Source organism: Jaculus jaculus, chromosome 6 (assembly GCF_020740685.1).
Source record: "Jaculus jaculus isolate mJacJac1 chromosome 6, mJacJac1.mat.Y.cur, whole genome shotgun sequence".
In the NCBI taxonomy this organism is placed as follows: domain Eukaryota; kingdom Metazoa; phylum Chordata; class Mammalia; order Rodentia; family Dipodidae; genus Jaculus; species Jaculus jaculus.
This window is the reverse complement of record NC_059107.1, coordinates 9,769,935-9,785,612: the sequence shown is the minus strand read 5'-3', so window position 1 is coordinate 9,785,612 and position 15,678 is coordinate 9,769,935. Positions and strand designations below refer to the sequence as shown.

The 15,678-nt window shown below is 47.4% G+C and overlaps 1 protein-coding gene and 1 long non-coding RNA gene across 2 annotated transcripts; both read right to left on the bottom strand.

Annotated features, from left to right (window-relative positions):
* Positions 1-7,144: 7,144 nt before the first annotated feature.
* On the bottom strand, positions 7,145-11,439 carry LOC101601124 (protein RoBo-1-like). Its single transcript, XM_045151705.1, has 5 exons — positions 11,367-11,439; positions 11,052-11,165; positions 10,479-10,631; positions 9,230-9,361; positions 7,145-7,435 (listed from the first exon to the last, which is right to left on the bottom strand). The coding sequence occupies exons 1-5, from the start codon at positions 11,437-11,439 to the stop codon at positions 7,248-7,250; spliced, it is 660 nt and encodes a 219-aa protein (XP_045007640.1). The 3' UTR covers positions 7,145-7,247.
* On the bottom strand, positions 11,435-13,729 carry LOC123461710. The gene is made up of 3 exons (XR_006637807.1): positions 13,646-13,729; positions 11,958-12,020; positions 11,435-11,456 (listed from the first exon to the last, which is right to left on the bottom strand). It is a non-coding gene; the product is annotated as an uncharacterized LOC123461710 (long non-coding RNA).
* Positions 13,730-15,678: the final 1,949 nt, after the last annotated feature.

Here is a 15,678-nt window from a genome sequence, read left to right as displayed (position 1 = left end):
ACAAGAGGGGCTGAAAGAGAAAGGTTTCATTTTGCCCTGCAGTTTGAGAGGATGCACTCCATCACAGCGCGGGAGACATGATGACGCATGAGGAAGGCATGTGGCAGGCGTGGGGGGCCCCCTGATCTCACTGTGTCTTCAGTCAGGAAGCTGAGAACAGATAGGAAGAGGGGCAGTTTATAAAACCTCAAAGTTTGCACCCAAGTGCCCCGCTTCCTCTAGCAAGGCTCTATTTCCAAAAGATTTCACAACGTTCCCAAATAGCACCAACAGCTGCGGTCCAAGTGGTCAAAAACATTCAACCTATAGCAAGGCATGCACTTATACACACACACACATGCACACACACACACACACACACGCATGCACACACACAGGAACCCAGCAGGTAAGGACACAGCAAGAGGACCAGCATCTGCAAAGAGACTTGTCAGAAGAAGTCAGTTCTCCTGACACCTGGAGCCTAGATTTCCAACATCTAACGTTCCTTCCTGGGAAGTTAAGCCAGCCCAGGACTGCTCATTATAGCTCCAAGGGTTCATCATCGTTATTCCTATGTTTTCTCTCCCCTGTAGCTCTACTTTACCTTAACACGTCCCTGGGGACATTACTGTCTGACCATTTTCCAGTGTGTACAGGGGGTCAGTGCAGAATCACAGCCACACAGCTCTCACCTCAAAGAGAACAAGATATCGTTTATTTTGGAGTCAAATATGAGTGACCATGGCCCAGGGTACATAGTGTTAGGTAACCCTAGAGTCCAGTTTTCAACGTATTAACAGTTTGATGAGGTTTGAATAGTTTAAAACCTAAATAAAGTCATAAAACCAAGGCGCTTTAAAGTAAACTGGGGGAACTACCAGGCAGGCAGGTTACGGCACAGCAGGGATATCGCTGTTAGCAGGTTTCGATGTTCTTGGATGGCACTCTTAGCTTTTGGATTAGTAGAAGCTGATGCCCTGTTATCACATTACAAAAGCGTTTCACCTGGTGGCCTGATGGTCACAAGGATGTCAGAGCAAACACAGAGGTGGGCAATAAATAGCTATTAAGGACAATAAAGATAGTGCAGGACAGTTTGGCTCTGATCCTGCCACATTGCACCCCTCCCCAGTCACAGTCCTATCAGTTGATCAGCCTTGTAGGATGGTTGAAGTAGGAGGAGCAGATGCATTTCCAGAACTTTAATTTACAAGGTGCAGGATCCCCCTGCACACACCCTGTCCCTCGAGCCTCCTCAGGTTCCCTCCCTAATGTATCAGCCCTGAATGTATTTCCTCTCCCCCGTCTGAGTCGCCCCCATCAATGCTGCCTGTACTTCCAGTCCATGCAGATGTGTGCAATCCTCTCATCGTTCTGCAAGCGTCAGTTTCTGAGGGAGGGGCTTGTACCCTTTAGGGTGTGACATTGTGCTGAATATGTGCACATAACAAGAGCAATGTGAAAATAACTGGTGAGTCCTTGATGGATAAACCCTAACTTCTGCCTTTTCAAAGTACACAGGGAGGAAAACAGATAAAACCGTATTTATTTATTTATTTACTATGGACATATTTAGAATGCAAACAACACATGTTGGTACCATAATTTCTGTACTCCCTTCCCCTTTTCTGAAGAGGACTTCCTCGTTGGGGATGCAGGTCAACCCCATGGGGACTGTGGGTCATATATTATGGGGGGGGGGGCGGAGGCAATGTCTCTGTGCAAAATGTCCCAACTTGTGCCTCTTAACAATTTTTCCTCCCCCTCCTCCACAAAGGTCCCTGAGCCATGCTGGGAGCATTTTAAGTCTACTTCAGCGATGGGCACTTAGGAGCCTTTGGATCTCTGCTTTGGTAGGTGTTGAATGTCCTCAGTGTCTATCTCCATCACCATTGTGCTATCAGATTCACTGAGAAAGCAGCACTCTTGCTCATTTCCCCAATTCTTCTGTGGATTCAGCTGGGGCCAGGGTGTGGTGTACTGGGTTGTTTATCTTCTCAGGTGTAGCCCCCATCCGAAAAAGAGAAGCAGATTCTCCAATGTAGATAATTATTAATAATTTAGAGAGAATTAAGAGTGTAGACCCTCTTATAGTCTAAGGTTAGTGGGAGCTTGACAGTGGAAATCAGAAGAATTATCTGGATATGATTCTGACTTGTTTCCCAGTTCCAGATATGGTTTCCTTTCCACTGAGTGGATTTGCTAGCCAATCCAAGAACAGATGGTTACCCACCATGACTGTGTGCCACTATTGCACTTGAGTGAGCATCATGTCAGGTAGCTCATGTAGTGCCTTCCAGCAAGAGATGGGCTAATTGCCTGGGGACTGGCTCTCCTCCAGATTCCAACCAGGTCTCTTCATGGTCCATGCCGACACTGTACAGTGACTTTAGCAGAAGTTTCTTACCATTAACCTGTGGTGGGTAGTTGAGTGCTCTAACTGAAGTCTGTCATGTTTGTTTTGGGAGATCTAGTAGGTCTTTTGATCAACAGCTCATTGTGGGTGTAGACCACAAAAAACAGGTAAAAGTTGTGTCTAGACTTTGCTCTGTAGGTGGAGTCTCAATGGGAAGGTGTGGTAGGGGTCCTGAACCTGAGATGAGGCTTGCACAAGGCTGGGGGTCCTAACAAATTAGGTATGGCAATTTGCCCCAGAAATGACAGAAAGTAATGGTGGGAATACAGAGAAAGGATTCAGCTGCTGCGGAGGTAGTACTGGCATGACACTTGGGTTTAACAGAGGACGAAGTGGGAAGTAGGGAGGAGGAGTCACTGAGCAGGCTTGGTGGAGAGGTCTGTTGGTGGAACTGTGATCCCTACCTCAGTACAAGTTCTACAAGATTTCATGAGGCTCCCAGAGAGTCTTGTTCCCAGGACATGGCTGCTTCTGCTGGGAGCAGCCTCAGTTTCTCTCATGGGGCAATTGTTCCCTTTGGAATGATCTTATCATGGGATAGTCTTGGAATTTCCATTGTTGCTGGAACCAAAGGTGACATAAAGTTTGGGACAATGACTGGAGAGAGTCCTTTAGGTGACTTTTCGGGTCTGGAGTAGGATTTATTAAAGTGACAGTAAGATGTCTCAGTGACTCTTCGTGCCTTCATCATGAAGGGTCTAAGAGGCAAATTTAGCATGAATTGGCTTTGTATCACCAGTTGTTAGATATTTGTTAGTGATTGAATGCTACATGAAGAGAGAGCTTGGCAGGAGTCTCACCCAAAGTGTTAGCATGAGGGCTGAAATGTCAAGCTTACCGGGTGCGGTGGTGCACACCTTTGATCTCGGCACTTGAGGGCCGAGGTAGGAGGATCATCATAAGTTCAAGGCCAGCCTAAGACTACATAGTGAATTCCAGATCAGCCTAGGCTAGAGGGAGACCCCACCTTGACAAAACCAAAAGAAGGAGGAGGATAGAACTACAAGGAAGACAGGTGCCTCTTGACCCCTGGGACAGACAAGGCTGTGACCCCCTCCCTAAACCTGTCCCCAAGATTGGCAGAAGCAGCCAGCTCTTCAATACCTTAATTTTAGATCAGGAAAACCCTTTTCAGGCCAGATCTATAAATTTATATTTTTCATTAAATATTTTTATTTATTTATTTATTTGCAAGAGAGAATGGGGAGTGAGGGAAGGAAGGAAAGAATGGGCATATCATGGCCTCTTGCCACTGCAAGTGAAATCCACACACATGTGCCCCTTTGTGCATCTGGCTTTATGTGGGTACTGTGGAAACAAACCCAGGCTATCACTCTTTGCAAGCAAGTGTCTTTAACAACTAACTGTTCCATCTCCCCCGCTTACATTTATGTTATTTCATGCCACTAATTTTAGAGTATTTTGTTATAGCAGCAAAATAAAATTAACACAGTTAATGAAAAAAAAAATGATAGTCCCAAAACAAATTAAGAAAGCAGCTTGATTCTTTTACCTGTGGACAGATTGGGTTGATATCTCAACACCACCTACTGGAAAGATAACTTAGCCAATCTCTTTCTGACTCTGTTTTCTTATTTGAAACGGATGTGAGAATAGAGATTGTAACATTTTCACAAGGATGACGAGTTCATGAATATAAACTGCTTGAAACAGTGGCTGGCTCATAAAAAGCCTTCAACAGTTAGAACCTTTTATCATTGACTTTCAGATCTCTTGTTATTACATAGTGAAGAAATAAATTTAAAAATATTGAGGGGGGACTGGAGGAATGGCTTAACAGTTAAGGCATTTGCCTGCAAAGCCAAAGGACCCAGGTTGGATTTCCCCAGGATACACAAGGGGCGGGGTGCATGTGTCTGGAGTTCATTTGCAATGGCTGGAGCCCTGGTGTGCCCATTCTCTCTCTCTCCCTTTTTTTTTTTTTTTTTTTTTTTGGTTTGTTTTTCAAAGTAGGGTCTCACTCTAGCCCAGGCTGACCTGGAATTCATTATGTAGTCTCAGGGTGGCCTTGAACTCATGTGATCCTCCTACCTCTGCCTCCGGAGTGCTGGATTAAAGACATGAGCCACCACGCCCGGCTTTCTCTCTCTTTCTCTCTCCTTCTCAAATAAAATATTTTTTTAAAAGATTGAAATTTTTGTAAATGCTAATAAAAATTTTAAAAAAAGATTAAATTTTTTTTTATTTATTTGAAAGCAGAGAATAGGAAAGAGAGGAAGAGGAAGACAGACAGGATGGACCCAAATGAACTCCAGATGCATGTGCTACTTTACACATCTGGCTTTACATGGGTACTGGGAAACTGAACCAGGCTATCAAGCTTTACAATTAAGTGCTTTAACCTCTAAGCCATCTCTCAGCCCTTGAAATTAATTCTTGTCCATCAGTAAGTGGGGTGTGACAAGGACCCATCTACCACTTCCCAGATCAACTCTGAACATGCAACAACTGAAAAGAATATGAAAATGCTTGTAAGTTCTGTATCTTTTTAATGTGTCTATCATTTTCTATTTCCACTAAAAATTAAAAGCAGTTGCTCCAATAGCTGAGTTGGATTTGATGGCACCACAGACCTGTAACTTGTGCACTGGAAAGAAAATCAGTGAAAAATAATAACAGGCCCAGCCTCACTCCCACAGCAGTGTTCACACAGCCTGAGGGCAGAGGCAGAGAGATCCTTTCATTCTAACCTGGCCCAGATTCCATGTGATGGTTTGCTCTGGACTTCCCCTACTTATTAAGCCAGAGGAAAGTCCCACATTCCAGCAAAGGGCCAGAGGATCCATGAATTTCAGGGGTGGTTTGTGTTTTGGGTACGTTCTTGACATTTGGATAAGACACCTCACTGCAGCAGCTCAGGGAAGAACTGGGTTTGTTCTGGCTTACAGCTTCAAGGGGAACTTCATCATGGGCAAGGAAAGGCACTGTGGCAGGAAGCAGAGGCTGGGCATCGCATCTTGTCACAGCAGCAGGGAAGTACTGCCAAGAACAAGCTACCTGGCACTGGCAAGAGGGATCTGGCTACAATACTCCCAAGCCTGCCCCCACCCCCAGCAACATATCTCCTCTAGCAAGTTTCCACCTCCCAAATTGCCACCAGCTGAGGACCAAGCATTCAAAACCCATGAGGCTATTAGGGACATTCCACAGTCAAGCCACCCCAGTTTGAGACTACAGTTCTTCAATGGCAAAGGACAATAAGATCCTTGTAGTCTCTGCTCTGGGGTATTAGATCCTCTCACTTCAGTTGAGGTGGATTGATCAAAACAAGCTGACAGGTCAAGCCAAGCCCTTCATAACTCAGTGGAGCCATGCAATGAGGAGTACCCACACCACGGACCTCACAGTGGGCATTCCTGGTTCCCTACACAGTGGACATTTCCAGGTGCCACACTATGGACCACACAGTGGGAAATCATGGACCATTCAGGGAGCATTCCTGGTTCCCTATGCCATGGCCCTCAGAGTCGACATTCCTGGTTCTATGTGGCATATACCACACAGTGGACATTCCTGGTTTCCCACACAGTGGATATTTCTGGTTCCATACAACATGGGAATTCCTGCGTCAGTCAATATTTTAGGTGGCTCTCCTCCAAATAGAAATCCCAAGGCAAGCTGGGTGTGATGGCACATGCCTTTAATCCCAGCACTCGGGAGGCAGAGGTAGGAGGATCACTGTGAGTTCGAGGCCTCTCTGAGACTACGCAGTTAAATCCAGGTCAGCCTGAGACAGAGTGAGACCCTACCTCAAAAACCAAAAAGCAAACAAACAAACAAACAAACAAACAAACAAAAAGAAATCCCAAGGGCTGGAGGGATGGCTTAGCAGTTAAGGCATTTGCCTGCAAAGCCAAAAGATCCAGGTTTGGTTCCCCAGGACCCACATTAGCCAGATCACATGCATCTGGAGTTCGTTTGCAGTGGCTGGAGGCCCTGGAGCGCCCATTCTCTCCCTCCCTCCCTCTTTCTCTGTCAAACAAATAAATAATTAAAATTTAAAAAAAAGAAATCCTAAGAGCTTGTCTCTCATATCGACATTCAGACCCCTTGGGGACATTAAATCTACCCATCTCACTCAGTGGGTACACTGAGAAAGTAAGAGGTCTCCTGAGAAACCCTGGCCCAGTAGAGACACCACTCTATTTAATCAGCCCTTAAATAAGAAAGATTAATATGGAATATTTTACTTCTGTGCAACCTCAGGAAATAAACCATGACCTCTAGGAAGACCATACTGACCTAAAACTGCCAGCAATCCTGCTACATCAGCCTGCCCAGGCCTGGGATTATAGGCATGCACCACCAAACCAAGCTACACTGTGGGAAAGGAACATTCTGAGCACTGAGTTGTTCATTCAAAATCACTTTCCTTGGCGCATGCCTTTAATCCCAGCACTCAGGAGGCAGAGGTAGGAGGATTGCTGTGAGTTTGAGGCCACCCTGAGACTACATAGTGAATTCCAGGTCAGCCTGGGCCAGAATGAGACCCTACCTTGAAAAACAAACAAAAAAAATATCATTTTCCTTACTAATGGGCAATTAGGGATTAGAAATGTAAATTAATAATAACAGAAAACAGTATGGCTTAAGGTGCGGTTGGTCCCAAGTAGGGATCATAGAGAGTCTCATAGATGCCATCTCAGACTTCTGAAACATCTGATGTGGAGCACAGAGAACGGCAGCTAGAAGACGAAGAAGTTCTTAACCTAAAAGACAAACAAGGAGGTCATCACCAGGTTTAATTCTTTCGAATTGAGGAAGGTAACCAACCAAAGACCAATTTGTTCAGGAGTGTAGGGTTCTGGGATGGCCAATGCCTGACTGATCAAAGAACAACTTTCAGCAAGAGGAGACCGGTGAGAACTGATGAGATGGAGGTGAGCGGAGGGCTCCCACTGCTGCAGAATGTACGGATTTTTATCGAATTCAAGATGTCTTTGTTCAGGTCGCAGGCAGTTTCAGTGGCGCAGCCCTTTGCATAGATACTGAGTAGAGAGCCATAAATGGTGGGCACTGCCAAAGAGAATAATCCAGGCATTAGTCTTATGTCTTCACTTGTCACCCCTCCTCACAAACACCCTTTAGGAAAGGTAAGTATTCTCAGAATGATCCAGAAGCCATGACTTCTGCTTTCTGCATTAGAAGCATGAACATAGTTCCGATCCAAGAGTGTCCCCTGGTCCCATTGTCACCCCAGTGTATGATACACCTTAAAGGAGCTCTGTAGTCTCAGACACAAGACGGACGCTAGACCTCTGGATACTCACTGCAAGAGATGAGCTGGATAGAGAGAGAGAAGAGGGCTAGATGTGGACCTCACATGTCCACCTAGGGTACCTGTCCTCTTCTCTACCTTGGCTTCCTTGAGGAAACCGGAGGACAACATTGTCAACCCCCTTCCTGCTAAGATTCCTTCATCTTCTGGACACTCAGAAGGTTGAGACAAGAGGACCATGGAGTTCAAGACCAGACTGGGCAAGAGACACTCCATCTCAAAAGGGAAACAAAAGTCCTTTCATTCATGGCTCTGAGTTCCATGGGACACCACTGCGTGACAGCACACACAGGACATGATCAGGTTTCCCACAGTAACTTGGAGGAGAAGGCTGTCTCGTGGTGATGGCTGCCGCCTTCCTCCCTGTTCTCTGTGGCATTCCATTTTCCTCAATCATCTTGACTCATCTTGACAATGGACCCTTCCCCCACTCACCCCAGATTCTGCTTCAAAATCCTTTCAATACTAAGAGTGTAACTTGTCTTCAGGCTCATTGTATTCTCAGCCCTATCATTTAATTGGCTCCATAGCACCACTACTTTATGGCCTTCCCATGTGCAGCCCTCGAGCGGTATAAACCCCAAAGAAAAACAGAGTTGTTTTCCCTGATCCTATGAATAACATGTGTGCTCTTCACAACAAATGCACACTTCCAGCCTATTTTAGGAAAATGATACATCTTTGACTGAAACCAGACTGACACTTCAGTGCTTAATCACAGGATCTGTGACATCACCATAAGGGGCGTGATGACAACCAGAGCCAAAGGGTCATCCCCACCCCAAGTTGCCACTGAGTTGATTCCCAGTGAGTCAAGGTCCCAATCCAGGAAATCCCAGCAAAACATGTGTGCAAACCTGTCTTTTCTATTGGAAGCAGTTATGTTCCTTCATCTCTTCCCCTCACCTCACAGCCCCTCTCTTCTCTTCTCATGCAAGAAGCGACTTATTCAACCCTTGGAGGAATAAATAACCACTTGGTCCTGTGCCACCCCTTGTGGATGTGGAAACCAGCTTCTAAGATGACCTCCCATCTCCTGGCACAGGTGTCCTTGTGTACCTCCTGGCCATGTCACATCAGGACTGGTCGACGTGACCGGCAGGATACAAGCAGAAACGTTCACATCACATCTGAGAAGTTGAGTACTGAACTGTACAGCTCCCCTTCTCAGTCTGTCTCATTGCTTGCTCAGAGGCAAGCAGCTGATACAGCATTGGGACACACAGGCAGACTGTGACTGGGCCCATGTGAAGAGAAAGTGAGGCCCATCAACAATCATGAGTGAGCTCAGAAGCAGTGCCTGTATCTAAACCACATCAGCACCTGCTGATAACTGAATGCAACCCCATGAGACACCCTGAGCCAAGCACCCAGTCACATCATTCTCAGAATGCATAGACATTGAAACATAATAAATGTTTGCTATGTTCAGCTGCTAATTTGGGCATGATCATAGAAACTCAGCAATAAATCACTAGTACATTGTACTCTTTCTGGAGATGAACATCAAATATTTCAGGAAATACTCATACCTGTGCCAATGACCTCAACACACTTTGTCTGTGCCCCTGTGCACTTTAGGAGAACTGGATCACATGACATGTGTGTCTCATTATAGCAGGCAGGACATTCCACACCATTGGTTTGTGAGGATGGCTGAGACACTAAATGGAGAGAAAACCTTTTATTTGGGGCAATAAGCATAAAAAATAGCTGAAAATATCATTCCCCCACCCCACAACCAATATAATTCTTTTTAATAAATTTATTTTCAAGCACAGAGAGACACATGAACAGAGACAGAAACAGAGTGACAGAGAGAGAATAGGCACGCCACTGCAAACAAACTCCAGATACATGTTCCACTTTGTACATCTGGCTTTACAGAAGTACTGGGGAATTGAACCTAGGCAGTCAGAGTTTACAAGCAAGTATCTTTAGCCACTGATCAATATCCCCAGCCAATGTAGTTCTTTTGGGATGCCAACTAAAAGAAAACTGCAGCCGAGGTGACATGGAAGGAGGGAACAGGAGGCAGGTATCAGGTGGGCAAATGCAATGAGAGGCTCCTGTAGAAAGTCAGTATATCTCCATTGTTCATCAATCGCTCTGCTCTCTGCCCTGGAGAACATTCCCTAGATAATGTGAGAGGACATACTCTTCAGTCTAGAGGATGCTGGTCAGGGGAATTAGCCAGGAGGGCCAGCACACACCTGTCCTCCCAGCTACTCCTACTTGAGAGGGTGAGGCAGGAGGATAGCTTGAGCCCAGGAGCTCATGACCAGCCTAGTAAATATAACAAGCTTCCATGTCAAGAAAACAAACACAAGGAGAAGGAATTAGACAGGCCAGAAAAGTCTCTCAACTTGAAGAATAAGTCCTCTGAATCCACAGGCTCACACTTAGAGAAAAACCTGTGTTAGCTCCTGTCACCACCTGTCACTCAGTCTCCCACACAGAAGAACACCACAGGCAAAAATGAAGGGTGAGCAAGCAGGGACCATCACCACCTCCAGCAGCAGAGAGACGGCTCCATGGGAAGGAAGACCAGCAAGCAGGGACCATCACCCCCTCCAGCAGAACAGAGACGGCTCCATGGGAAGGAAGACCAGGAAACAGGGACCAGCACCACCTCCTGCAGCAGAGAGATGGCTCCATGGAAGGAAGACCAGCAAGCAGGGACCAGCACCACTTCCAGCAGCAGAGAGAGGGCTCCATGGGAAGGCACAGCCCTGAGTCTGGAGGACTGCAGTGAGGGGCATTGGTAGGAGGAGCACTCACGCTGTACATCTCCTTTGTTGCACTCCTCAGTTTGACAGCATTGCTGTTCATATCCAAATGTTACTTGATGCCCCAGCGTTGCAGAGAATGCAAGTTTATTACACTTGTTTGTGGAACAACCTTTCTCTTGAACTACTAAGTTTGAAGAAGAAACTGTAGAAAAACAAGAGAACCCCACCACCAATTTAAAAAAAATTCTTGTAAGCCACAGACAAAATGAACAGCAAGTGTTAAAGAATTCTCTTTCACCATTTCCTTTCCCACTTCTCCAAATGAGCCCTTCCATATTAGTCTGTTTGAAGATGTGTTACAAAGGCCATGTCTGTAGAGCACTAATGGAACATGCATGATACCCTGGATGTGATCTATGACACCGTGGGCTCCCTCTCCAGTGGTTCCCATAAGACTGATGTAGGAACCAGGGTCACCTGGCCCTGCGCCTGGAGTGTGCACATCATCTGCCACAATATCCATCCCCTCACCACCACCATACTTTCCCCTGCACCCCAAGCCCCACCTGGAAGGAGGCAATGATAAACCGGAAGATGCTCAAAGGAATGAGGAGTGACTTACTTGGTGTTTTAAATTCCTGTACTCGGTGGAAACACCCTTGAGAGGCTACACAAGTCTGTGTTTTTAAAGCACAATTTCCATTAACGCATGAAAAGTTTGCACATCTGTAACTCTCTGCATTGAAGAAATAAACATTGTTTGAAAGTAATCCAAGAGCATGTATCTGACAGATTTCTAGAAGTCCAGCAGCCATGGAGTCTCCCTTGAGAGATGGCTCCCTGGAGGCTCCTGTACTAGACAGTGCCTCCCTAAGAGCTTTTACTGCCCTGCTCCCCTCCCCGTCCTTGGGGAAGGGGATCTGTTGTGTACTCTTACCCACAGTGCTGACAGCAGAGGAGGTGAAGACACAGACCATGAGGAGGTTCTTCAGGATGGAAGCCCAGGTCATGGTGACTCCCCCGAGCACTGCAAGAGACCCACGTAAGAGAAGGGGTTGAGAGTTCCATGGTTCAGTCCTGTAATCCAGCAGCCCTCACACCAGGCAGTGTTCTCCATCCACTTGTTCTTCTACTCACATCCTTTCACACGCTGGAATGATAACGCCCTGTCTTTGTGCTGGATGAGGCTCTTAGAGTGGATGCAGGAAATGTGGCAGATGCCATAGCTGACATCCAGGCAGCCAGAGGATGCACCTCTCTTCCCGAGGAAGGACTGTCACATGGGGGATTCTTTCTTGCTGGGGTCTGAAAGGTGTTAGAGCTCCTTCCACAGCTGAGCTGGGGTGAGCTGGCCAAGCAATCACTCTGCTCACATGGAGGCCCTCCACATGCTACTAAGCTCTGGGCCATTGTGCTCAGGAGCAGTCAACCCCTCAGCCAAGAGCCTGGATTCACCACTTGTAAAGTCACCTTCCCCCACAACTGACCTCCACCACACAGAGGTCACAGCCCCCTGGGAGATGCTCACCTAGAAGTGTTTGTGATCTTCTGGAAGGACTGCGTGTGCGATGGACAAGGTCAATGTTCTCACCTAGAAGTGGAAGGAAACAAACCTGTGGGATGAGCGGTGAAGGCAGGCTCTCCCTGCCCCTCACTGTTGCTCACTTTTGTAGTCTAGCAGGCCAGTGCCCGGCAAGTAAAACATTGTAAACTGATGGAACCTTGGCATGAAACCAAGTACACTGAACTACATTGATCTTCTGGAAGGATAGATACTATGGGAACAGCTGTTGCTACAACTCTGGTTGACAGGACAGTGGGAGGTAAACATGGTTGTTTAAATATAATATCCCTATAGCCTTAGGGGCTTGTGATTAAGTTTCCTACTTAGTTGCCACTTGGTAAGTTATGGGAAGTGGAGCTTTGCTGGAGGAAGTGTGTGATGGGGAGGGGGTGGAGCTTGGGGTGTGTCCCTAGCCAGCTTGAGCTGCAGCTATTTTCTCTGCTGTGGATGTCTGATGAGATGAGACAGCTTCTTCCACTGTGATGAAGCTTCCCCTGGAATCTGTAAGCCTAAAGTTAAGCCTTTCCTCCCATAAGCTGCTTCTGGTCGGGTGTTTGTCCCAACAAGGAGAAAGTAATGACAACAAGAAATGAGCTTAGGATGCCTAGAGGCCTCCAGAGAGTTGCAAAAGAGTCTCTGGACTCAGAGGTACCAAGTAGGAAGGAACATGTGGCTCCCTTCATCCATTATTCAATGCAAATTCCCAATGTTCTCTCTCATAGACTTCATCCTTTCCTTCCTCCCCAGACTGGGATCCTTGGACCCATTTGCATCTCTGTCTGAGATACTGGGTGCATTCTTCTAGATTTTTCTTTCTCCCCCTACTGGTTTTTATGCCCAGCTCTTGTTGGGGCACTAGCTCTTTGCCAGACTATTTATTTGAAATGAAGAGACAGTCTAAATCAGAATGAATCATATTTTACTACAGCATCCAGCAATTAATTAATCAATCATCCAAATTTTGATCTCATCCTCTCAAAATCCAGGGCTGTGTGGTTGGGTGTGGAGGGCAAGGAGAGCCTTCCTGGGAACCCACTCAGCTGAGTGTGGAAATAGAGGTAGGGAAGGGGTTTGCAGGAATGGAGATGTAGGACCGTACAGATGCCTTTGAAACTGGTCTGTGGAGGGACATATGGGAGAGAACAGGGCATGTCATGCACAGAGGTCTGCAGAGCCTCAGCTAAGATACACCTACACAGTCTGGATCTGTGAAGGAAAGGAGGGCTCCTGCTGTTCCAACTAAGTAGACAAAGACTTTCAGGAGACAGAGAAAAGAGCTTGGAGAAGGCTTCCTATACCCTTGGGTATGCTCTGTAGAAGATGATCTTCAGTCCCACACCACTTGCCCCACCTCACAGGCCTTCGCACTCCTCTCCCCACAATTGTCCACTTCATGCACTTTCTTAAGCCTGTTCCTTTATGCGAGTAGTTCTGGATCGTGAAGTGCCCACAAGGTGGGGAGGATGGAGATAAGCATAGCCCCACCATAGAAGGTGTGAAGCCTAGCCGGGCATTCGGGGCCACCTTGAGACTACATAGTGAATTACAGGTCAGCCTGAGCTGTAGTGAAACCCTACCTCCAGAAACAAAAAACAAAACCAAAAAAAAAAAAAAAACCCAAGGAAGATGTGAAGCCAAAAGGCCAGACTTACAGCACAGCCTTGGGCAGGACCTTGGTTAGCCTCAGTTGTACTGCCATCCGATGCCACAGTCAGAAATGAGCTGGAGCTCTCGCTGCCAATAGCAAACTGAGGCCGCTTTTATTGTCTCATGGAGAATAATACAGGGCCCTGCCCAATTCTACCGCAACTTCCCACCTTGGGGCAGGGCCTCACCAAAATCTCCATAGCCAGAGACTGCTCAGGTCTGAGTTGACTTGTACTCACTACTGGGAAGCTGGCAGAGCTTGCTGTAGGGACACACCTCCTGGACGAGGGCGGGGGGTGGGGGGTCAAACAAGGGTGGGTACAGTGCACAGGGTGGTTTCAAGGGTGCTTCACTCTGTGGTTAGTGTCCCACACCGACTTCACCCTGTGCTTATTCTGGGGACTAGTGACAACATGCTGTGCTCAGTCTGCATGTACCAGACCAAAAAAGACTTAAAGACTTCTTACAGGGCAAGTGGACAAACTCCTGGCAGCTGGCAGCTGCTCAGCCTCCACAGAGCTCTCTCCCAACAAGGACCTCAGTTCTGCACTGTCATATTTATTTCTACCTTGCCCCATGTTCTCAGGAATCCTGCTCAGTCACCTTAACAGACCACACAGTTCTTCATTCTCCACGTGTCACGTAAAATCTCATCACTAGGGCCGTTTTCAGCAAGACCCCTGTTGGGCTAGTGATTGAGAACTCGCCGTTAGCCCTGGTGTTTATATCAGCTGACCCTCCCCTGCTCATGGTCCTATAACCACCCCCCAACACACACACACACACACACACTTAATTATGCTGGACTGAGAAGGGAGCAATTCCTCTCTCCACCAGTGTAAGACTGTATTATATTATCATGCCTTCCTTTAATGAAGTCTCCCCGGCCATCTCCAGCAGTGCTAAATAATGGTTTAACTCTTAACACCATCCACCCACTCCCTACTTCTCAGCTCCGCCACCTGTAACATGAAGAGGTCAGACCTGCCCTATTTCTCTGGTCAGTGTGAGGATCAGAAGTCCACCTCCACACTTAACTCTCTTCTCTTAAAGGCCAGGTAGCACTCCATGAAGAACATTTGCTTCCTGATGAGGCCCTGGAATATTCCATGGATCAGATGCAGACTTACTGCCAAACCCATCAACACCAGATGACAGGAGGCCCAGCTGTCTAAAGAAAGAGGCAGTCCCTTTCTTCAGGCATGCTGTAGGTCTCATTCTGTCACCTGGGGCCCTTGGGCTCTGGCCAGCTGGAGGCTGAGGAGCCCTGTCCTCAGATGGGTCCTTCTCCTCCCCAGAAGTGCCCTCAGCTCAGAGGAACCTGTGTCCTGAGTCTGCAGCTGCCTGAGCAGAAAGATGGGAGGCCACGCTGTGTGCTGGGAGGGATGCGTCTCACAGGATGCCAGAGCTGAGGTTGCCGAGGACCAGGGTGTGAACTACAGCATCTGTCCTGTGTGTGGCTGATCGAGACTCCAGCTGCTCCTAACTGACAGTGGGACCTGAGGGAGGGTGGGAAGAGGCAGGGGAGGCAGCAGAGTGATGGGAACTGGCGCAGTCAGAGTGAGTAACAAAAGCAGTGGTCTTCCAGGTCTAGCTTGGCCTGATTGAATCCCATGCGTTGATGGGAAACCTGAACTGGACTCCTCCCCAGCTGAGGACAGGTGGGAACAAAAGCAACAGGAAGGTGTGGCTTCTGGCAACAGAAGGCGCAGGGGAGTGGATAGGGGGTGTGACTAAGCAGTCCCACCCAGCTCCTGGATCCAGGACCACAGTTCTGCCTGGCAATGCTGGGTGGGGTCCAATAGCTAAGAACGCTGTGGCCCCTGCCCTTCCTTCCGTCCTGATCACATTGTGATATCTGGTGTCTCAGAGACACACTGGCTACAGCAGGAAACCTTTCCGGAGAAGTACCTCCTGATCCCCCTAAGCTCCTCCATGCCAGGCCATCATCAGTCAGGAGTGGAGTCAGCAAAGGGCTGTGGGCAGGTTCTTTGGCCCTCAGAAGATTATCCCCACCAGGGTCTCCATGTGAGCCACA